This window comes from Leguminivora glycinivorella, chromosome 24 (genome assembly GCF_023078275.1).
Source record: "Leguminivora glycinivorella isolate SPB_JAAS2020 chromosome 24, LegGlyc_1.1, whole genome shotgun sequence".
Classification (NCBI taxonomy): Eukaryota; Metazoa; Arthropoda; class Insecta; order Lepidoptera; family Tortricidae; genus Leguminivora; species Leguminivora glycinivorella.
The window spans coordinates 6,578,026-6,602,065 of NC_062994.1; the positions used below are offsets into that span (position 1 = coordinate 6,578,026).

A 24,040-nucleotide genomic window follows, 5' to 3' on the forward strand; every position below is an offset into this window, starting at 1 on the left:
TTCACGAAGATTTCCTTAAGTACTTAATTTTAAATCGAAAATGAAGGCTGGATGTAAAATGAGTCACAGAAGAAAACTTCCATCGGAATTCAAAAGTTTGTCAGCCTGTCACAATTCTGTCACTGAGAGATGCCACATCACAATGAGAACACGCCACAGAAGAATCATCGAAAAAGCCTAAAAGGATGCCTCTAGGATCCTAGACATTCGCAGAAGAAGCCTACAGAACTGTGAATGATGATATTTGCGACATATCTAAATTTCCTGTACTCTAGTATTTTGTTCTATTTAGTAAGCAAAATCGTATGTGTCGTAGTTAGTTACCAAAGATCAATGCATTATAAACGAAGTTCGGCGCTTTCAAGCATCCCGGAGAATGAAGGTGAAGAAAAATGGGTACCGAAGAAGAAACACGAAGTATTGAAAGCGAAGTATAAGTGTTTGAAGAAACTGTTCCAGATATACGATGCTAGTGTTATAGGGATGTTGCCGCAGGAAGCTTACGCTGCTGGTGATACGAGCGTGGTTGAAGACAGTGATGATGTTGGGAGGAAGCGTAAGAGGAAGCGTTCGCATCGCGTCAGGCTGGACGCGTGTGCTGGGACGTCGGATCATGAGATTCAAACTGCTGTTCAGGTAGTGTTTCTTTTAATGGCCACGGCTACAATAGTTTAAACAACATAGAAAAAATTTACATGCAAGGATATAACTTAGACGACAAATGTCCAACAAAACGTAATTCTTAGCGACGTCAGAAGATACTAAGGTAAAAAGAATTTGTTTTGCCAAATATAAACTAATTTAAACAAGAATATATCGAAGGCAAACGAGAGGATATTGTCGGTTGATTGTAGGTAAGCGAATAGAAAGCGAAATGATGATGAAATGAGCGAAATGGCGGCCGCTCCACTGCGTCTATTTTAAGGCATCTTGCCACTCAAAAATAGATTAAAATGGACAAATACAAAATAGGCACTTCGAATTTCAAATGTAGGTATAACTAGAATATAATAGTCTGATCTTTGCCAGGTGGAATGTTCGAAAACCAACACTTCTGACACAGAGTCCTGCACGAAAGCGCCATCTACCAAGGTCTACGCGGCAACTCAAGCATCTAGAGAATCTTTGCTAGCGAGCGAGCACGATTGTGGCTGTGTCAAATCCAGCAATGTCCTGTTCCAGCCATCTCAAGTATCTCCGTGCTGTCCCAGGTATTTGAGGATTATCTTTCAGTTCAACCAAGGTGTAGGTACGGCCACGCAAGCGTCTGGAAAATCGTCGCTAATAGTAGCGTCATCGCACAACACAATCATGTGTCGCTATCAAAGACATATTATGTAACTCCGTATAGACGGATAAATTCTAAGAAAAAAACGTACCTCAAAGCCCTAGACAAAAATGTACGTACGGTGGCCTAGATGGCGTTACACCTTTGGGGAATGCTCGGCTAGATGGCGCTAATATTAATATTTGACATTTTAACACATATCATGCTTCTTTCATTGCATTTTCATTGCATGCATCTTTGTACAGTCCATATTGTCTATTAAAGTCGAATCCTTCCACAGGCCTCGAATGAGTCGCCCCCGCAAGCGAACTCGCTTTCAAAGCTTCGTGCAGCGCATCCTTGGGCTTCGGAGCCCGACCCGGCACCATTGCCAACTCGATGCGGCTGTTAGTGAGTGTGACGTCAGGATGGAACGGAGGAGAAGGAGGATCAGGTAATTATCATCATCATACAATCACTCCTGCAGGGTTAGCACGTGATTGCCGCGAGAGTATGTCACCGCGAGATAGACTACCCGTCCTTGTAAAGTGAAACAGATACCATACACTAAAGAAAAAGCGATCAAACCCACTGGTGGCGAAGCCGGGAATCGAACTCGGGTCTCCAGCTAACGCGGCTGACGTGATAAACCGCTACACCTACACCACCCCGACCGCTGAGGTACCCGTCGAAATTTCTCTAGTGTATGTTATCTCTGAAGGCTAGGCGCCTTTGACCAAGTCTAAGGGCGAGCAATTTGTGCTTGCACATATGAATCCTTTTGCAGGATTACGATATAGCGAAAGAGATGGTGCTGCCATCTATCGATGTAAGGAACAAATCAAATAAATAAATCAAATCATTATGTCATTAATACAGTTAGAAGACGTGTCGTATATCTCGCGGCGACATACTCTCGCGGTAATCATGTGCTTGGCCTACTGGGCCATAAATGGGTAGGCAAAGCACATGAAACTACTCAAGTTTCAGTGCCACTTTTAGCAATTAAGGGGTTAAAAGAAAACAAAATTGTGACATTGCAGTGACAGGTTGTCAGCCTCTCGCCTACGCCACAATTTAACCCATATCCCCCTGTCGACTTCTACGACACCCACGGGAAGAAAGGGGGTAATGGTTATGTTTACTTCAAAGTTCCACTAAGAATCTACTGGACATCGTTGCCAGCTCGACTAGGCAGTGAGTGTATCAGGTGAAGGTGGTTGTTTACTTCAAAGCCTCAACAGAATTGACTCGGCATCGTTGCCAGCTCGATGCGGCTGTCAGCGAGTGTGATGTCAGGATGGAATGGAGGAGAAGAAGGATCAGGTGAAACGGGTTTCCTTTATTTCAAAGTTTGATACAGAGCCTACTTGGCGTCATTGCCAGCGATCAACGGTCACTAACAACCAGAAAACAATAACCATTCAACGAATGACTAGCCCTGTTAACGAGGAGGCATATCTAATGTCCATAAATTCACATCCGGGAACATCGGAATCGAAGAAGGAAGATCAGAAGATGGTTGTTCCCTTCAAATCTACAACCAGCTTCTGCTGGGGCTTACCAGTATCGTTGCCATATTGACGTTCCATGCGCGGATCCGGGGTGGGGGGGGGTCATGACCCCCCTCCTGGAGCCTAGGTTGGCCATACAAATAGACCACGTGACCCCCCCCCCCCCTGGGGTCTGGGCCTTTACCACGTGACCCCCGCCCTGGGCACGAAGCTTGATCCGCGCTTGTGACGTTCTCAGTATGTCAATGATACGATGCAAATCTTGTTATGTGACCGCACAAATATGTCACAGCAAAACGTCATCGAGAGACGGAAATTTGAGTCTAAAATTGAGACTTCGGCAGCATAAGCCGCGTACGCAAGTGAGCCATAACCGTAACCATTTAATGTTCTGCTACCTACCAAAGAACTCAGCGTGTACGTGGTTCTCAAACCTCCTGCGAGCGGTACGCGTTGCAGATGTTTACAACTTTAACTTACTCAAGACATTTTATGTTGTCAGGTTCCGCCGCGCGCGGCGACCGACTCGTGCGCAGTCTGAAGGCGCGATGCGCACTCCCGCTCATGCGTGCGCGCAGTCCGTGCAGCGCAACTGTCTGCTGGACACCACGCCGCGCCAGTGCCCCATCGCGGGCTGCCGGATGATGCTCTACGGTAAGAAAGAGACGGAAGTGTGCTCCTCCCGCTCTTGCGCAGTGAGGGGATGCGCACGCGCGCAAACTGCAGCGCAACTGTCTGCTGGACACCACGCCGCGCCAGTGCCGCATCGCCGGCTGCCGCATGATGTTCTACGGTAACCTGACCGGAACTCTATAGACAGAGATCGCGTTTTTGTGCGTCATCTCATACTAAATGTCATCAAAGTGATGCTGAGTCCAACTCAATTCATGGTCACTCTCAAATCAATATTCAATACTCTTTTTACAAGCTTTTACTCAACTTGCCTTGTTTATGTTAGTGTGCGTCAAAACGTAAAGCTAAATTTGACCCACTTCCCGGTTTCCGATTGAGCTGAAATTTTGCACACACATAGTTATGTAAATCACGTGACAGCGCAATATTGTGGGATCATGGAGATGATCTGATGATGGAGCAGAAAGGTGGTCAGAGGAACTCTGTTATGAAACGGCGTATCCCCATCGATTAAGGGGTTTTAGAAACGTCTCGGAGAGCAGTAGATGATTGTTGAAAGAAAGGTCCGCGGACAGTCCGCGATAAAAGCTTGTGCCAAAAATGAAATTTTTGCAAAAAAACTTTGTTATTTGTTTCAATTGCGGTCATTATTGTTGAGCTTTTAGAACTTAACGCACGCAAATGACTCATTTGATTTCTCGTGTGTAACTAATGGTTTAGCGTTGAACAATGAACATGAACTCATTAATGTATACCGTTTACAGGCATCATCAACTACAACGACCACCTGAACCTGTGCCACTTCCCCGGCCGCCGCTACGTCTGCCACTTCTGCCACGAGGGCTTCGAGTGTGACGGAGACAAGATGCAACATGAGAGTGAACATATTGGTAAGAAATCCATACTAATATTATAAATGGGAAAGTGTGTGTATCTGTTTGTTTGTCCATTCTTCACGGCAAAACCGAGCGACGAATAGACGTGATTTTTTAAGTGGAGATAATTGAAGGGGTGGAGAGTGACATAGGCTACTTTTTGTCTCTTTCTAACGCGAGCGAAGCCGCGGGCAAAAGCTAGTTTACTATAAGGTTCTCATCACAAACTAGATCACTTGGAGCTGTGCCATTACCCTGCGACGAGTAACGCAAAGAAGATGCAACATGAGAGTAGGCATGTGGGTAAGCTCCAAGCGGTCGCCATCAGTTCATAGAGAACTATAAGGTTACCATCATCAACTCACTTGGATCAGTGCCACTTTACCGAACCCCATTCCATAAAGTTCAGATGAGGTAAAACGCAGTTTATTTCGCAAGATAAAGTGTAGAGAGAAATCGAAAAGTTTTTAATAAATTAATTTCATAAGTAGGTAGGTATTTCACGCCGGTGACAAACCATAACCACCATTTCATAGATTTTAACCCCTCCTATGCTTAGACACAGGATCCGTGCGTGTGAATTTTAATCTATTGTTTTAAATGTCAAGGTCACTATTTCAATGATCAAAATTGACAGGGCGCATACGAAGGGTTAATCGGTCTAATTCATTCCAGCGACATGTGTGCATACGAATATAAACGGCACTGTTCAATAATAATGACAATGATAAATACCTAATGCTTGGTTACGTCCAATAGATGAAGATGTCAAATTATATGTCATCAAAAATCTACCTATGATCACCTTCATCAAAATCCTACCTTTATCAAAATCAAAGTCTCTATCTATGATCTCTAGAAGAATCAACCCACAACCTTATTTTACACACAATTTTTATTTTCTTATGAATTTCAAATGTGACATTGCGATATCTACTTTTATTTTTAATTGGTTTAATGACAGGCATATTGTACGCCAAATTCTGGCAGATTGTGATGTTACAAAATACTAACCCTATCATCATTTATAACCACTCACATTCGAATAATAAATAAATTGTAATGTATTGTATTGCTCCCAGGTCTACGCACCTCGGTCCCCTCCTCGCCCCCGCCGACCAGTCGCTCCGGCATCACTTGCGTCACACAAACGGACCCGGAACCCAGCAAGGAACACGATGAGAAGCTCAAGAAGATTGTGTCCTTCTTCGATAAGATCGTGGATTCCACGCAGATTCTTACAGAGTCTAGGAAGTCTAGGTAACAGATCATATAATTTATTTTGACGAGCAGTGTAGCCTAGTGCGTAGTGACCCTGCCTGCTAAGCCATGGTAAGGGCATTTATTTGTGTAATGAGCACAGATATTTGTTCCTGAGTAATGAATGTTTTTAACCGCCTTCCAAATCTCAAGGGAAGGGGTTCTCAATTCGTCTGTATGTTTTTTTTTTATTTTTATTTTTTTTAATGTTTGTTCCTCGATATCTCCGTCGTTACTGGACCGATTTTGAAATTTTTTTTTTTATTGAATGTATATGCATACAGATTGGTCCCATTTTTCTCAGAACCCAGTTTTGGCGGTGGGATCCTGGAGAAATCGAGGGAACTCCTCAAATCTGAAAGGCATACATATGGTGATTTTTGTATTTTTAAAGGAACAGCATGCATTTACGTACGGAACAGTGACATTTGGTGCAGTGGAACTCCTGATAATGGTCAGAATGGAACTCCTCAAATCTGAACGGCACACTTATAGTGACTTTGGTATTTTTATAAGAACAGCATGCACTTACGTCCAGAACAGTGACATTTGGTGCAGTGGAACTGCTGATGATGGTCAGAACGGAACTCCTCAAATCTGAACGACACACTTATAGTGACTTTGGTATTTTTATAAGAACAGCAATCACTTACGTCCAGAACAGTGACATTTGGTGCAGTGGAACTGCTGATGAAGAGTGAGCCGCCCCTGGTTAGAGTTCCGTTCTGATAATCATTCTCATCTGTAAGTACCTACTTCAGAATCATCCAAATTTCAAAATTGGTTCAGAAATGACGGAGATATCGAATAACAAACATTAAAAAATATACAGACGAATTGATAACATAATCCAACATTTGAAAGTATTTATCACCAGATTTATCAAAGGAAGGCGGTTTTTTTTTCTCAAAAATTATGTATGTATATCGTTGTCTAAGTACTGTGTCAAGCCGTCTTGAGCTTAGCGTGGTACCTACCTAATATTTATTTATTTCAATTATGCTCTCGGCTCCTCCACCAGTGGACTCGATCGCTTTTTGTTTGATGTATCGTATTTATATTTCAGTTTTAGGTCTAAGTAGGTGAAATTTTGAGTTAGGCACTGGTCCCACCGGCGATATAAATGAACAAAAGATACTCGCTCCCGTGTAAATAAAAGACAGAGCTAGCGATTAGTTCATCGCTAGCAACAATCGCGCTATATTTGCGTCTCTTGGGGGTGGAAAGAGGTGTGTGGAACCGGATCCTAGGTAACTAGGTATAACTCGCTCGCGCTATCATCGCGTCTCTTTTATTTACACGGGCGCGCCCATCTTTTGTTTCTTTCCATAGCCGATAGCTTATCGCTTAGGTACTCGCTTTTGATTGGACCAGTGCCAATATGTTGCCAAAATTGCCATAAATATCGGATATTTAACACTAATCCAATTCACAGGCATTCGGAGATGCACCTGCCGAATTGTAAAACGCCCACTGACGCTCAAACCATAGTGTCAGCCAGCGACGGACACTCCAAGGTTACCTCGAGTTGCAGCGATTTTACGGGGAAGAGGCTGACATACAGGTGTGGATTTCGTTTGACGTTTGACAGGCGCCAGATCGATACAGAATCTCTCTCTACATTTATAGATTTTCTTTCAATTCATAGCTCACATGTGTCCAAGCTTTTCGATATAAGGGTACATATTCAAGTGTAATTAAATTCCAAAATATATGCGGGTTTTTCCTATATTGTGTTGTCACGATATTTTTTTTTTTATATAATATATATAATCTAGAGCAGAGCCCAACTGGGGTAGTACCTCCGCCTTACAGAAGACCGCAGCCAAATAGCACTAGACGCTACTCATAGTGTTGTGTTCCTGCCGGTGAGTAAGGCTGCCAGAGCTCAATGAGGGTGCGGTGTGCTGATGACGGGAGGACTTACGGAACTAACTTATTCCGTTTACTGTCCTTTGAGTCGTCGGCAACCCGAACCCTCCTTGGAACTTGTAGTCCTTTTTACTGTGTATTTAACACACCAAAAGAGAATGTACAAGTTACTAATGGGGCGGCAACGCGCATGCGACACTCTTTGAGTTGCAGGCGTCCATAGGTTACGGTGACCGCTTTCTATCAGGCGGGCCATACGCTTGTTTGCCACCGACGTAGTATAAAAAAAAAACCTTCGTTTTTTTTCAGCTGTAACGACGTAAGGCGTAGGAACAATTACCGACGCTCGCTGGGCTCCGATGCCATGTCACAATGCTGCTCTGACAACTGCAACTTTTGCGGGGAAAACTTCGATTACAGGTAACTAAGTAAAAACAAAAATGGAATTCCAGAAGTCTCTGGCGCAGTCATACTGGATCTAGAGCACTGGTCAGCTTGTGAACTTGGCGTGCATAACGCTGCATAGATTAACGGCTCAGCCACGACATTGGTCTAAGCGCGGCAGCGGTGAGCGGCAGCCATACATTGGAGCGAGACACGCGTCGTCGAGTCGCGTTTAGACCAATGTCGTGGCTGGGCCCGCTCCGCACCGAATTTTCACTCAGCTCTCACACTTACTTATTCGCTCTAGAAACCATCAAAAATTCCTATGTCCCTCAGCCAAGCCCTAGAGCGCAAGTTTGGCGAGTTCCACTCGTGTGGCGCGTTACCTTCCCGTCGACGGACTGAAACTCACGTGACTTCTACTGTGGCGTCCTCAGTCAACTTGGATCAAGCGAGCATCGCCAGCTCGGTCGTCAACTGTAATGGTGTCCTTTGTAAGTTTATTTTATCCTATGAAATAGGTGTTAAAAGAGCAAAGCGTAATTGTAACATGCAAGAAATCGTGTTTGAGTATCCCAAAGTTACCTCTTTGTCCAAAATTATTGGATAGGTATGTGTAATAGACTGATAAGTATAAACTATACTCCTATAGTCTGCTTATAAAAAGCTTTGCTAACTGCAATTCATCGAAGCCATTCATCGTCCATTTCTCGAAGCTACAAGTTATATATGTCTACGCCATATATATATTTCTATATAATATGTAAGCGATTTTATATATTTCTACGCCAGTGTTGGCAGAATATACTGAACCTTACAATACAACCTTTTACCATCCTTTTACCAACCTGTTAACATCTCAATTGTACCTACCATGTTCTTAGAAATAAATATTATGATTATGATTATAATTTAGAGGTTGTTGTCAATGTCTAATATGACAAGTTGGAAAAAGACAGTAACTTGTAACGACTTTAAGTATGGACTCGCGTGCGACAAGGCAAGTTGTGCTAGAGGGGCAGAGCGTCACTTTATACCTCCGTTGTACTTTAATAGATTTATGATTTTTGTCGTGTGTTGATGATTACATTCCATTACAATGCCCTGTCAAATTATAACTATTACGGCCCTGCTTATCCTTTCTCAACTGTAGAATGTATTATATACTCATTTTCAGCTTTTACGGATCACTTCGAGGACGCGAAACCGACCCACAAGCCCTCCACCAGTGTAGTTTTCTCCGCGTCCGAATGCAGCCGAAAGGTCAGCACTCGCTCACTGGCCGACCGATTCAAGAGTTACAAATGGGAGCCGTGCACGAGGATCATACGCGTGTGACAACAAATACTAAGGCGTGTTGCGTGGAAAATGGCCGCCAGAAAACCATATAGCTGCAAACACTGTTGCCACTCAAGGCACGTTACATCATCTAATCAAATTTACAATTACCTAGTAGAACGGGCCGCCCAAAACCACAAACAGCATTGCCACTTCGAGTTTTAAATGTGCCGCGACCACAATGTGCGGCAATCGGTAATTAAATATAGTGCGTCATATAAAAAGTATATTTTAATTAATAGAATTTACAAATTTCCATGCAAAATCGTCGCCACGGCAAGTATTTGACGTCAAAAATGTGGAAGTTACGTCAAACGTGGCGCCCACAATACAATACAAATCCACTTTATTGCACAACCTCAGAAATGTACCTACACACACATTACAATAAATTTTATTACAGAGGTAAACAGGCGGCCTTATCGCTAAAGAGCGATCTCTTCCAGGCACACATTCATTTTTCTACTATTTTTTGTGTCGCACTGTATCTATGTCGCCAGGACTGACGTTTTCCACCCGGGTGCCCTATAAATGATATATATCCACGTAATCGAATCGTCTTAGTATTTTGTTACTATTAGTATTTTGGATAAAGTTTATATTTTTCATTATAAAAAACAATAGATAACTTTTGTAACTAGTTACAAAAATAACTCTTAATTTCTTTGAAAATTGTAATGTCTTGTGCTTAGTTATGTGCTGTTACAGAAACTTGTGAAGCGAACGTGGGTTATCAAATATGAAATAAAATACGAACCTCATATTGCTTTTCATTATTTCTCCAACCCAGGCCAAGTAAAAATAAGGGTTCCTTTTGTACCTTTTTGGTACTGAACCCTAATTACTCTCGACAATAAAAGTAGTCAACTGGGCTGTCATCTGTCAAATTCCATATAAAATGGAGGGGTTAACCCTCCATTTTCGTTGGTGCAAGTGGCCCTAAGTAGAATAACAAAGAAATCAAAACTACAATTAAATAGCAATAATTTATTATACTTTGTAACATTAAACATCAATAAACATAAATGCCAACAAGGACAAAACAAAGTTATAGGTATCACATTAACCCTTTCACTGCAGTCAGAACTTCAAAAGTCAGAACTGCTTATCATTACTTTTTGACTGCCTGCTAGGTATGTAACATAATTATATTTAAAATCGGGACTTAATCGCGTATATCGATAATCAAAACCAAGTGCGGGTAGTTCGAAAAACTCGCGCGGCTGTCAGAAGGTGTTGATGTCATTTCAAGCTAGTCTTCTCCGAGACCACGGGGACAACGCCGTCCCTGAAACGTTGGAGGTCAGTTTAATATGTAGTCATACGCGATTAAGTCCCGATTTAAAAATAATGTATAATAATCGTGAAAATTTAAATCAGGTATGTAACAGCCACTACAGATATGATATCCATCGTATTTTATTGGAAACGTTCGTATTTGTCGTGCTAGCTCGGTGAGTCAGTACTTCTTATACTGAGCCCGACAGAAATAACATGGTTCGCGAATTTCCGCGAAAACACGAAGGAGAAACATTTCATACTAGATCTGCGTTTAAACTTAGTTGGATGCGGTAATAGTAAACTAACATTTACATAAATACGTCAGCAAACTTATGTCGTAGATATACTTTGATTAATCATACATCTTTACATGTGCTAATAATGTTAATATAGTGAAAATTTAATATAATTAAATCTACGTTATAAGTCTAATTTACATCACATTTTAAATAAGTATTATAAAGACCCAAGTCTCAAATTGAATAAATAAAATTGACTATTCAGGTTGTATATGTATATCATCTAACCAAACAAAATAAACGATTTTAGTCGAAAAATATTTTTACAATTAACTCAGTTCTACATAATTGTCAGTTCTACAATATTGCAATAACTTTTTAAAGGTCAAAAGAAATACATTTCTGCTTCATTAGTTACATATATCACAATTAATATAAACAATTTACAGCGATAAATACACATAGGAAACATTATAAAGTAGTGCACTATTTATTACTATTAGTTACATAATTCTTACATAAAACAGTATTGTCACATTTCGATTTCTGATGACAATATACAGTAATACTTTTAATAGATATATAGGTTCTTGTATTACTTAACCTTATGCTATGGTAAGTTAATTTTTTGATTTAAGATTTTGAGTAAGCTTGTTTCAATGCGGTGCCCCTGACCAGGATATTTTGTACGTTGAAGCGAAGGCTACCTTACTGAGGTGAAATGAGCCAGCCAGAATGAGATAGCCTTTAACAATAGACCAGTTACAATGTGGTGCCCCTGACCAGGATATTTATTCTTTGTTTTACAAGCTCGGAGCCGTTGGTAAACATGAGTGTGACGGTGCGCGAGTTTGTCCACAAGAGGCGCGCGGGATTGAAGCTTCACGCACCGAGTTTTCATGATCGACTCCTCTGCGTCCACCAACATTTATTTTAGACTTTTGGGGCTATACAATGTTTACAATTTGGTGCCGTTTGAGTGGATTTAAGTAAGCATGTCTCGAAACCGTCGGCAAGCACACGAGACGCGCGAGACGCGCGGAGTTGTAGCACTTCACATAGCAGCTACACTTCTTTTTAGACTTTTGGGGTTCTGTATAAACTATGATTACAATTTGGTGCCGTGACCAGGATACTAATAGAAACTTTTGTTTTTACTTGTTTTGGAGTAGAATTTTCTATCTTCTAGAGTTGTCTAGACGTTGAAGCGAGTCTCGGAGCCGTCGGCCAGCATAAGCGTGACGGTGCGCGAGTTGGTCCACACGAGGCGCGCGAGGCGCGCGGGGTTGAGCCGCGCCACGTCGGCCATGGGCGCCGTGCTGTAGCACTTCACGCAGCGGGTCTGCGCGGCGCCGAGGCCGAACATACCTGAGGGAAGAAACAATATTAATTATAATAAAATTTTGGCTTGTGGTTTTTCGAATTGAAGGTAGATATCATTAGTAAACTCTTACCAGGAGGATGGAAGGAAGTCACGTATTTTGTTAGAGGATAAGATTATGCCCAACCCGCCAGTGGTCACGAGAACTATGTGACTGACAGCGACTACCTTCTAACTGATGCTTAGAATGTTTCATCGAGCGTGTCGCCGTCAATAGTACGAAGTTGTATGAAGATTTGACTTATTTATATTTCGGCAATATGCAGCAGAATATTGTACGTTTTAAAAGTATGGAACAAGACTTACCAGCGGTACTCTGCCAGAATGAAAGCCTATTGTCAGCCGTAGCGTACGACACTAGATAGCGTCCGTCAGGGCTGAAGGCGCAAGCGGTAACCGGACCGCTGTGGGCGGCGAGGGACTGACAGCGACCGGCGCGGAGCTCATACATGGCTAGTTGGCCGGTGTGACTGCCCACTGGAAGAGAAATAAGATATTTACCTACTAGTGCGAAAAGTACCAACAGATGGTTTCACAAAAGCTGGCATGAACGCAATTATTGTCCCAGATTTGTAAGTTCACATTTTTGACACATTTGTTTTGAAGTATGTTGCGATGTAGCTAAGGCGTATCGTTTGCCAAATCTAACGAGTAATTTCGAATTGGTTGAATCGATTAGGCCCTATAAGGAGGTGCTTAAACAAATATACGATTTCTACCGACTTACTGAAATGTAATTTGAATCGAAATGACAGACTCTGCCACAGCACTAGTTTAAAAATAAAAATGAATGATAAATGACATAATAAGAAAATCCTGCCGGCGTATCATGCTGCCATTTTTATCACTTATGCACGTGGATAAAGCATCCGTCACGCTTTAGCAAGTATGTCAGTGTGAGAGTGACGGATGCTTTATCCACGTGGATAAGTGATAAAACTGGCAGCATGATATGCCGGCTGCCGGCGTATCATGCTTCCAATTTTATCACTTGTCCACGTGGATAAGACAACTGTCACTCTCACACTGACATACTTGCCAAAGCGTGACGAATGCTTTATCCACGTGGATAAGTGATAAAATTGGAATCATAATACGGCGCTGGGTGATTGATAAATTAATATCGTAAAATACTCACTAACGAAGATCCGCAAAAATGTAACATGTGTTAGATTATGTTTAGCGAAACATTGTTTTTAAGTACTTGATTTTTTTAAATATTATTACAGGATTTTATTTAAAATTTCATTAGGTTGCGCGAGTTTACGTTTTGTGGACGCTGTCATGTGTCAAAAAGAGGTTCTTACAGCTCTGGGACAATATCGAAACTAGCAAATCCGTTCTAAAACGTATTGGTATGAACCGGGGTTCGCCTCGCGACCTCCGGATCGAAAGTCGCACGCTCTTACCGCTAGGACCAGGGGGCCGATTTTTGAACCTCGGCCATTCGATTTCGTGAAATTCGTTCAATAATATGGCGATTCAAATTTTACTAAGGGAATCGAAAACGATTGGTCATTCATTACCATTACGCATTACTTTTAAATTTACCAGCCGTCCTTTTTCAAAAATAGCATTACGTCGATTGACAACTAGAGACTTGTACATATCTTTTTCTGTATTTTTTTTGTAGTATTTGACAAAGGATATATATATATATATATATTTTTACTTTTAAATATTTTAATTTTATAAAATTTGACTCTTGGAGACCCTATACATCTCCATGGATTATTTGATTAAGTATAATATTTTTACTTGTAACACTCAGTCTTTTACAACTGTTGAAGTATTATAGATTTCTTTTATCTTTGTATCTGTTTGTGCTTTCTTTTTATGTATTGATTATAGTAGTAATAATATGACATTTAGAGACTTTATACATCTCTAATTCTATATCAGTGTATAGCTACTTTGCTTATGATTAATATTTTTAGTTAATATTTCTATTAATTTCATTTGTTTAACTTTAATGAATACTCTGTAATGTTGACATGTAAAAGTGCCCCCGTGGCCTATTTGCTGAATAGATGATTTTGTATTTTGTCGTATTCCACAGACTTTCGAACGGCGAATTCGTGCGTTCGAAATTCAAAAATCGATCCCCAGGGTACGTAACCAAACGCACAAACGCTCACGATGGTATCGATTTTGTAGCTATGTCTATAGCTCTTCCGTATTGGCGCGAAAGAGCCAGGCTACATTTTGTTCGGCGTCTAGCGTCAAGGATTGCCATTTGACTAGGCTGCTGAGCTTTACGCGAATATAAATCTAAGATTTCTAGCAAACATAATTGCCTAAGAAATAACATAATCATGCCAGGAATATGTATTTCATGTCACTTCAAGATTAAAAAAAAAATCCTATACCGACTGGGCATTTTTGCGAGAAGAATCACAATTTTTCTTTCTAAGATAAGCCAATTTTATGTTCTTCCTACTCAGAATCGCGAACCCTTTCGATCTAGGTCAAAAAACAAGAGACAAAAAAATGGTCTCAAAATTTTCTATTATTTTTCATACTTTCCACTTTGTAACCGCTGCATAAAGTGTTTTAATAATGGTAGCGAAGTGGAATAAATCAATTTGGGACGGATGGAAAGGGCTCGTGATTCTGAGTAGGAAAAACATAAAATTACCTATTTTAGAAAAAAGGTTTTTGAATATTTTTTCGCGAAAATGGCCGACTTAAGAGCGTGCGCAGACAGAGAGCGGTCTGGAGTTCTGCGTTCGGCGTTCAGAGTTCTGCGTTCTTTAGAATGTACCGAGTCTGTAGCAACAACGCACACAGCAGGTGATCTGACCGCGGCGGTCAAAGCGGAACGCCGCGTTCTAGCGTTCTTTTCCCGCCGAGACAGAGAACGCCGGAACGCGCCGATGTCTGAGGTTGCAAACACAGAAAAAATATGAATTGGTTAGGGAAAGGAGGGATTTCTGAGGTCCGATCTATGGATATGGTACACGGCGAAATGCTGTAATGTTTATTTTATCCTTAATAAATAATTACATACCCTAAAATACAGTCAGCCTTCATTTTGCTCAATTAATGAGATTATTCATCGATATGCGAATATAAAAATCGAATCGCTGCTCATATGTAACGATAATTTAATAGGTGGTATTTTTTACTGAAAAATACTACAAATTTTGCCTTGTTTTTCTCGCGTTGTGTTAATTTTACTTTCTTTTTAGAAGCTTGTACCTATGAGCTCCACAAGAGCAATCATTCTTCATAGGAAAATGAACTTTCCAGTGACATGTTGCATGTACAAAGACATAAACGAAACTAGAACGCGAGAATTTGAGCGCCGCCTGTGTGCGTTGGAACTCTTGAGCGGTCAACGGTCACCAGAACGCGGAACTCTGACAGAACGCAGACCGCTCTCTGTCTGCGCACGCTCTAAAGAAAAGGTATATACCTGCAATCCTTCTAGTAGCGGGGCAATGAGACACTTGGTTGTACCGGCAGATTGCTGGGAAGACCTCGTTTAAACCCTTGCTCTTTAGATGGGACTGGTCCACGCAGTGCAGAATTATGTCCATCACCTGTAATTAATATAACGTGATAAATATTATAAAGTCTTACAGAAAAAATACTAATATTAATAAATGGGAATGGTGTGTGTCTAACTACATATGAAACTGACCTCCAACGTTTCAAGGACGGCGTTGTCCCCGTGGTCTCGGAGAAGACTGGCTTGAAATGACATCAACACCTTCTGACAGCGCGAGTTTTTCGAACTACCCGCACTTGGTTTTGATTATCAACTTTAACTGTTTGCGCACTAGTTATACGCGATTAAGTCCCGATTTTTAGGGTTCCGTAGTCAACTAGGAACCCTTATAGTTTCGCCATGTCTGTCTGTCCGTCCGTCCGTCCGTCCGTCCGCGGATAATCTCAGTAACCGTTAGCACTAGAAAGCTGAAATTTGGTACCAATATGTATATCAATCACGCCGACAAAGTGCAAAAATAAAAAATGGAAAAAAATGTTTTATTAGGGTACCCCCCCCCCCCCTACATGTAAAGTGGGGGCTGATATTTTTTTCATTCCAACCTCAATGTGTGATATATTGTTGGATAGGTATTTAAAAATGAATAAGGGTTTACTAAGATCATTTTTTGATAATATTAATATTTTCGGAAATAATCGCTCCTAAAGGAAAAAAAAAGTGCGTCCCCCCCCACCCCTCTAACTTTTGAACCATATGTTTAAAAAATATGAAAAAATCACAAAAGTAGAACTTTATAAAGACTTTCTAGGAAAATTGTTTCGAACTTGATAGGTTCCGTAATTTTTGAGAAAAATACGGAAAACTACGGAACCCTACACTGAGCGTGGCCCGACACGCTCTTGGCCGGTTTTTTTAAAAATAATTATGTGTAATAATCGTGAAAGTTTAAATCAGTGTTGTGTGTGTCTGTTTGTTTGTCTGTATTTCACGGCAAAAGAGAGCGACGAATTGTCGTGATTTTTTAATTGGACAGAGATAGTTGAAGGGATGGAGAGTGACACAGACTACTTTTTATCTCTTTCTAACGCGAGCGAAGCGGCAAGCAAAAGCAAGTCTTTACATAAAAGAGGAGCAAATCATGTTTCTTCTTAAATTGTGAAAATTGGCTGTATGGATGTGGTATTGGTAGCTCTACCTAGCCATCCTCACAATCGCTTGAGCTTCGTTATTTTGTTGCTAGCTCTCACTCTTTTGTACTGGTGTGACAGAGCCAGACTGCGAGTTATTCGCCACGTAACGTTAACGATATCATAGAGGAATAAGTAAGAGAAGAGTTGTAACTCCATACATCAGTAAATGCGGGTTATTTGTATAGGCATAGTTAAGTGACATCTAGCGACAATCAACATCAATCACGCGTCAAATAGCGTGAATTATCAGTACCACTACTCGATACTAGGTGGCAACAATGTCTCGTCGGCCAAAAATTTAATATTAGAACAGTTTACAACTTGTATTACAAGCAGAAGGTATTGAAAACAGAATACTGATTAATACTATTATAATGTTAGCTAAAAATTGGTGAGCATTAGACTTCGTCGCGACATCTATTGACAAGTAGCAGTACTGATAATTTACGCTAGTAGACGCGTGATTGTCGCTAGATGTCACTTAACTATGCCTATACAAATAACCGCATTTACTGATGTATGGAGTTACAACTCTTCCCATACTTTTTATTTTATGACGCTAGTCAGTTCGGCTAGGCCACCTGAGATAGGGATCTAGAGCAGTTGCCTGTTTCTTGAAAGGTACAAGCCTTGTATTACAAGTGCGCGAACTGTCAAATCGTATGGGTTGTCATGGAAACACACTTTCCTTGCCCACAACACACATCCCATGGAAACAACCTTTCAACAAAGACATATATTATGTAACTCCGTATAGACAGATAGTCTAAGAAAAAAACGTACCTCAGTGCTATACAGAAAAAAGTACGGTAGCCTAGATGGCATTACACCTTTGGGATACGCTCAGCTAGATGGCACTAATATTAATATTTGACATATTAACGCTAATATAATATGACATATTAAAACATATCAAACTAAGAATATGGGCCAAATTGTCAAAACTCAGGTTCAAAAGTCTTAAGCTTGTGTCGAGAGATGGCAGTCTATGCACTGTGATTCCACATTTTACTTCGACAGTAACGCTCTATAATACTCGATCCTCTTTAAACGTGTTAAGTTGTAAATAAAACACTGATTTGATATTTCACGAATGTTACTCTTAATCGGGTAAACTAGCCTCCGACGTTTTAATGCGATTGTCCTGTGTTCGTGCGTTTTCACATTATCCGATCCGATATCGGATGTAGGACCGATATCTCATACATTTAAGCCGCCATCTTGCTTTCGAGTAACGGGCCACTGGTAAGACGACGGATTGCCAGGGTAAAGTATTTAAAACTTTCTCACTAACCTCAACTAATAACTCGGCAACTTCATTATGCATCCTATCGATAAGCAGCTCGATTCCTCTCAAGACTTCGGCCCTGCCCTTCTGTAAAGCGTGGTAGGCGGGAGAAGGCTGTCCAGACTGCTGCGCGGCGGCGCAGCGAGCGACTTCACGGGCCATGGTTGTTATAAACGCCGCTGGCCTGTAAGCATACAATACAATACAATCCTTTATTGATAAAATAAAATTTTACACGTCAGGTACATTGGCATGCTTACTGCTAGATTAAAACTTACATTAATTATTAATAGGCAAGGCTGAGCGAGCGAATTTTATAATTATATGTGTATATTTGTATGCTTACAGTTTTACTCATTTGATACAGTGTTAGGTCTCGTAATAGGAATCAATTGAATAGTGTGCGTCAGACACCAGTTTAGATACATACTAATATTATAAATGGGAAAGTGTGTGTCTGTTTGTTTGTCCATCTTTCACGGCAAAACGGAGCGACGAACTATCGTGATTTTTTAAGTCGAGATAGTGACATAAGCTTCTTTTTGTCTCTTTCTTTGGGCATAAACTAGTATATTATATTATTGCCTGTGTGGTGACGGGTTAAGAATTTCACCACCCCCTTTCTTCCCGTGGGTGTCGTAGAAGGCGACTATGGGATATGGGTTAAATTGTGGCGTAGGCGAGAGGCTGGCAACCTGTCACTGCAATGTCACAGTTTCGTTTTCTTTCAACCCCTTATTTGCCAAGAGTGGCACTGAAGCTTTAGTAGTTTCATGTGTTCTGCCTACCCCTTTATGGGATACAGGCGTGATTGTATGTATGTATGTATGTATTATATTATTCATTATGATAGTAAATTATTTGCAGTTGTCGTATGGCCAGTTTGGGTAGGAGACAGACGAATCGACACCATTTGGTGTTGCAGTGGCCGCGGCCTAATATTTTGCGGCCTGTGTAGGATGTAGGTGCGCTGTAGACTTTTAAGATAGGACTCTAAATTCCTAAAAGTTAGGTCGTAAGTTACACATTATACATTACGTCATAATATTACCTAGCGGTGGCGATAAGTGTGAGCGCGTGGCGCGCTGTACGGCAGGAGTCAGCTTGTGCGGTAAGCGGCAGTCCGTAGCTCATGGACGGCACCAACTTGTCCGCGTCCGAACACATCTCTAGCAGACCTGGATACGAATAAATTAATAGTTTAAAAAACACTATAAAACACGCTTTTATAAATGCACGTAAAAGCCAAAAATAAATTATGGATCGTTCAAGTTGTCTCTATTTGTGAGCTGAAGTTTAAAAACTATGTGCTTTTAATTATAATATTTGATTGTAAAAGCGTGGGGCGCTGGAACAGGAAAGACTTTTTGTATAACTTGCTGATAAATCAAATTATGCTATGTTACGGGAAGGAGGTTACACAGATTGACGCGCTAACTGGAGTTGCAGCATGACTAGTAGGTTCTACATTAAACAGTCAAATCAATTAAAAGTCAGTGTTCAAAGTAGGTACCAGTTTGTCGAACTCTGACAAAATATGCGCTAGTAGCGAGGAGAGTCGACAGTCACCGACACTTAGAACGCCGCTTTTTTCCGGTAATCAAAGTACAAAAGGGGAAAGTGTCTACAGTGACAGGATGCAGAGTTCTTGTTCGTGGACGAGATATCTTTGGTTCTCTTTGGTAACCCTTAGGCGGCATATGTAAACGTTATGTTCTTATGCAACTTCATTCGCCAGGAAGTTCGGATTAGTATTTGTTTACAAGAAAGTCTTTCCTGTTCCAGCGCCCCACGCTTTTACAATCAAATATTATAATTAAAAGCACATAGTTTTTAAACTTCAGCTCACAAATAGAGACAACTTGAACGATCCATAATTTATTTTTGGCTTTTACGTGCATTTATAAAAGCGTGTTTTATAGTGTTTTTTAAACTATTAATTTATTTGATACTTTTTAGTCATTAATAATGAAATACTTTTAACATTTATACATAAATTTATTTCAAGTAGGCGGATTTTACATGCCATTTGTGGCTTAACGTGTACTTATTGCTAATTGCTACTTAATAATAACTAGCGGCTACTTTCTTATTACGGTATTATCATAAAAATGTTTATACCTAGTAAGTTATCCGTAAAAGATAGACAATATAGACATGTGCCATCGCGGACTTCTTGAAGACATTAGAGAGACATACTTTCGCCATACATTGTTTTGAAGCTCTCAGCTAGTGGGATTTTGTTTGACTCGATTAGAAAATATTGTCACATTTCAACTAATTCAAAACAAAATTTAAGTATTTCTTTTTTGCCGAGCCCCCTTTATTTGCTCTTAAGGGTCACAGGAAAACCATTACCCAACTTATTTTAAATACAACGTTGATCTTTCTTTTATGCGGGGGCTTCGCCCCCGAGCCCCCTTTGTTTGCTCTTAAAGGTCACAAGAAAACGCTAACCCAACTTATTTTAAATACTACGTTAATCTTTCTTTTATGCGGGGGCTTCGCCCCCGAGCCCCCTTTTCGTTACTCTTAAGGGTAACAAGAAAACCCTAACCCAACTTATTTTAAATACAACGTTTATCTTTCTTTTATGCGGGAGGCTTCGCCTCCCGAGCCCCCTTTGTTTGCTCTTAAAGGTAACAAGAAAACGCTAACCCAACTTATTTTAAATACAACGTTGATCTTTCTTTTATGCGGGGGCTTCGCCCCCGAGCCCCCCCTTTGTTTGCTCTTAAAGGTCACAAGATAACGCTAACCCAACTTATTTTAAATACTACGCTAATCTTTCTTTTATGCGGGGGCTTCGCCCCCGAGCCCCCCTTTTCGTTACTCTTAAGGGTAACAAGAAAACCCTAACCCAACTTATTTAAAATACAACGTTTATCTTTCTTTTATGCGGGGGGCTTCGCCCCCCGAGCTCCCCTTTGTTTGCTCTTAAAGGTCACAAGAAAACGCTAACCTAACTTATCTTAAATACTACGTTGATCTTTCTTTCATGCGGGGGCTTCGCCCCCGAGCCCCCTTTGTTTGCTCTTAAGGGTCACAAGAAAACCCTAACCCAACTTATTTTAAATACTATGTTGATCTTTCTTTTATGCGGGGGGCTTCGCCCCCCGAGCCCCCCTTTTCGTTACTCTTAAGGGTCACAAGAAAACCCTAAACCAACTTATTTTAAATACAATGTTGATCTTTCTTTTATGCGGGGGGCTTCGCCCCCCGAGCCCCCCTTTGTTTGCTCTTAAAGGTCACAAGAAAACGCTAACCCAACTTATTTTAAATACTACGTCAATCTTTCTTTTATGCGGGGGCTTCGCCCCCGAGCCCCCTTTTCGTTACTCTTAAGGGTAACAAGAAAACCCTAACCCAACTTATTTTAAATACAACGTTGATCTTTCTTTCATGCGGGGGGCTTCGCCCCCCGAGCCCCCCTTTGTTTGCTCTTAAAGGTCACAAGAAAACGCTAACCCAACTTATTTTAAATACAACGTTGATCTTTCTTTTATGCGGGGGGCTTCGCCCCCGAGCCCCCTTTGTTTATTCTTAAAGGTCACAAGAAAACGCTAACCCAACTTATTTTAAATACTACGTTAATCTTTCTTTTATGCGGGGGGCTTCGCTCCCCGAGCCCCCCCTTTTCGTTACTCTTAAGGGTAACAAGAAAACCCTAACCCAACTTATTTAAAATACAACGTTTATCTTTCTTTTATGCGGGGGGCTTCGCCCCCCGAGCCCCCCTTTGTTTGCTTTTAAAGGTCACAAGAAAACGTTAACCCAACTTATCTTAAATACTACGTTGATCTTTCTTTCATGCGGGGGCTTCGCCCCCGAGCCCCCTTTTCTTTACTCTTAAGGATCACAAGAAAACCTTAACCCAACTTATTTTAAATACAACGTTGATCTTTCTTTTATGCGGGGGCTTCGCCCCCGAGCCCCCTTTGTTTGCTCTGAAAGGTCACAAGAAAACGCTAACCCAACTTATCTTAAATACTACGTTGATCTTTCTTTCATGCGGGGGCTTCACCCCCGAGCCCCCTTTGTTTGCTCTTAAAGGTCACAAGAAAACGCTAACCCAACTTATTTTAAATACTACGTTGATCTTTCTTTTATGCGGGGGGGGGGGGGGGGCTTCGCCCCCGAGCCCCCCTTTTCGTTACTCTTAAGGGTCACAAGAAAACCCTAACCCAACTTATTTTAAATACTACGTTGATCTTTCTTTTATGCGGGGGGCTTCGCCCCCCGAGCCCCCCTTTTCGTTACTCTTAAGGGTAACAAGAAAACCCTAACCCAACTTATTTTAAATACAACGTTTATCTTTCTTTTATGCGGGGGGCTTCGCCCCCCGAGCCCCCCTTTGTTTGCTCTTAAAGGTAACAAGAAAACGCTAACCCAACTTATTTTAAATACAACGTTGATCTTTCTTTTATGCGGGGGGCTTCGCCCCCGAGCCCCCTTTGTTTGCTCTTAAAGGTCACAAGATAACGCTAACCCAACTTATTTTAAATACTACGCTAATCTTTCTTTTATGCGGGGGCTTCGCCCCCCGAGCCCCCCCTTTTCGTTACTCTTAAGGGTAACAAGAAAACCCTAACCCAACTTATTTAAAATACAACGTTTATCTTTCTTTTATGCGGGGGGCTTCGCCCCCCGAGCTCCCCTTTGTTTGCTCTTAAAGGTCACAAGAAAACGCTAACCTAACTTATCTTAAATACTACGTTGATCTTTCTTTCATGCGGGGGGCTTCGCCCCCCGAGCCCCCCTTTGTTTGCTCTTAAGGGTCACAAGAAAACCCTAACCCAACTTATTTTAAATACTATGTTGATCTTTCTTTTATGCGGGGGGCTTCGCCCCCCGAGCCCCCCTTTTCGTTACTCTTAAGGGTCACAAGAAAACCCTAAACCAACTTATTTTAAATACAATGTTGATCTTTCTTTTATGCGGGGGCTTCGCCCCCGAGCCCCCTTTGTTTGCTCTTAAAGGTCACAAGAAAACGCTAACCCAACTTATTTTAAATACTACGTCAATCTTTCTTTTATGCGGGGGCTTCGCCCCCCGAGCCCCCCTTTTCGTTACTCTTAAGGGTAACAAGAAAACCCTAACCCAACTTATTTTAAATACAACGTTGATCTTTCTTTCATGCGGGGGGCTTCGCCCCCCGAGCCCCCCTTTGTTTGCTCTTAAAGGTCACAAGAAAACGCTAACCCAACTTATTTTAAATACAACGTTGATCTTTCTTTTATGCGGGGGCTTCGCCCCCGAGCCCCCTTTGTTTATTCTTAAAGGTCACAAGAAAACGCTAAACCAACTTATTTTAAATACTACGTTAATCTTTCTTTTATGCGGGGGGCTTCGCTCCCCGAGCCCCCCCTTTTCGTTACTCTTAAGGGTAACAAGAAAACCCTAACCCAACTTATTTAAAATACAACGTTTATCTTTCTTTTATGCGGGGGCTTCGCCCCCCGAGCCCCCCTTTGTTTGCTTTTAAAGGTCACAAGAAAACGTTAACCCAACTTATCTTAAATACTACGTTGATCTTTCTTTCATGCGGGGGGCTTCGCCCCCCGAGCCCCCCTTTTCTTTACTCTTAAGGATCACAAGAAAACCTTAACCCAACTTATTTTAAATACAACGTTGATCTTTCTTTTATGCGGGGGCTTCGCCCCCCGAGCCCCCCTTTGTTTGCTCTGAAAGGTCACAAGAAAACGCTAACCCAACTTATCTTAAATACTACGTTGATCTTTCTTTCATGCGGGGGCTTCGCCCCCGAGCCCCCTTTGTTTGCTCTTAAAGGTCACAAGAAAACGCTAACCCAACTTATTTTAAATACTACGTTGATCTTTCTTTTATGCGGGGGGGGGGGCTTCGCCCCCCGAGCCCCCTTTTCGTTACTCTTAAGGGTCACAAGAAAACCCTAACCCAACTTATTTTAAATACTACGTTGATCTTTCTTTTATGCGGGGGGCTTCGCCCCCCGAGCCCCCCTTTGTTTGCTCTTAAAGGTCACAAGAAAACGCTAACCCAACTTATCTTAAATACTACCTGGATCTTTCTTTCATGAGGGGGC

General features: G+C 41.4%; 2 protein-coding genes across 4 annotated transcripts in view; one reads left to right on the forward strand and one right to left on the reverse strand.

Moving 5' to 3' along the window:
• Positions 1 to 137: 137 nt before the first annotated feature.
• On the forward strand, positions 138 to 10,061 carry LOC125238803. Its single transcript, XM_048146246.1, has 10 exons — positions 138 to 636; positions 1,030 to 1,211; positions 1,569 to 1,721; positions 3,284 to 3,435; positions 4,179 to 4,304; positions 5,372 to 5,549; positions 6,985 to 7,113; positions 7,731 to 7,841; positions 8,142 to 8,299; positions 8,983 to 10,061. Exons 1-10 carry the CDS (start codon positions 235 to 237, stop codon positions 9,141 to 9,143), a joined length of 1,752 nt encoding a protein of 583 aa, XP_048002203.1. The 5' UTR covers positions 138 to 234; the 3' UTR covers positions 9,144 to 10,061.
• Positions 10,062 to 10,115: 54 nt separating this feature from the next.
• Positions 10,116 to 24,040, reverse strand: part of LOC125238814 (WD repeat-containing protein 7) — a 191,326-nt gene continuing 177,401 nt past the window's right edge. For all 3 annotated transcript variants that reach the window (XM_048146260.1, XM_048146261.1, XM_048146259.1), the window contains 5 exons: positions 19,028 to 19,154; positions 17,983 to 18,160; positions 15,463 to 15,589; positions 12,351 to 12,521; positions 10,116 to 12,031 (listed from right to left, as the gene is read on the reverse strand). In XM_048146260.1, the coding sequence (XP_048002217.1) occupies positions 11,859 to 12,031; positions 12,351 to 12,521; positions 15,463 to 15,589; positions 17,983 to 18,160; positions 19,028 to 19,154 (776 nt within the window). In that variant the 3' untranslated portion in view covers positions 10,116 to 11,858. The remainder of the gene's footprint in view (positions 12,032 to 12,350; positions 12,522 to 15,462; positions 15,590 to 17,982; positions 18,161 to 19,027; positions 19,155 to 24,040) is intronic.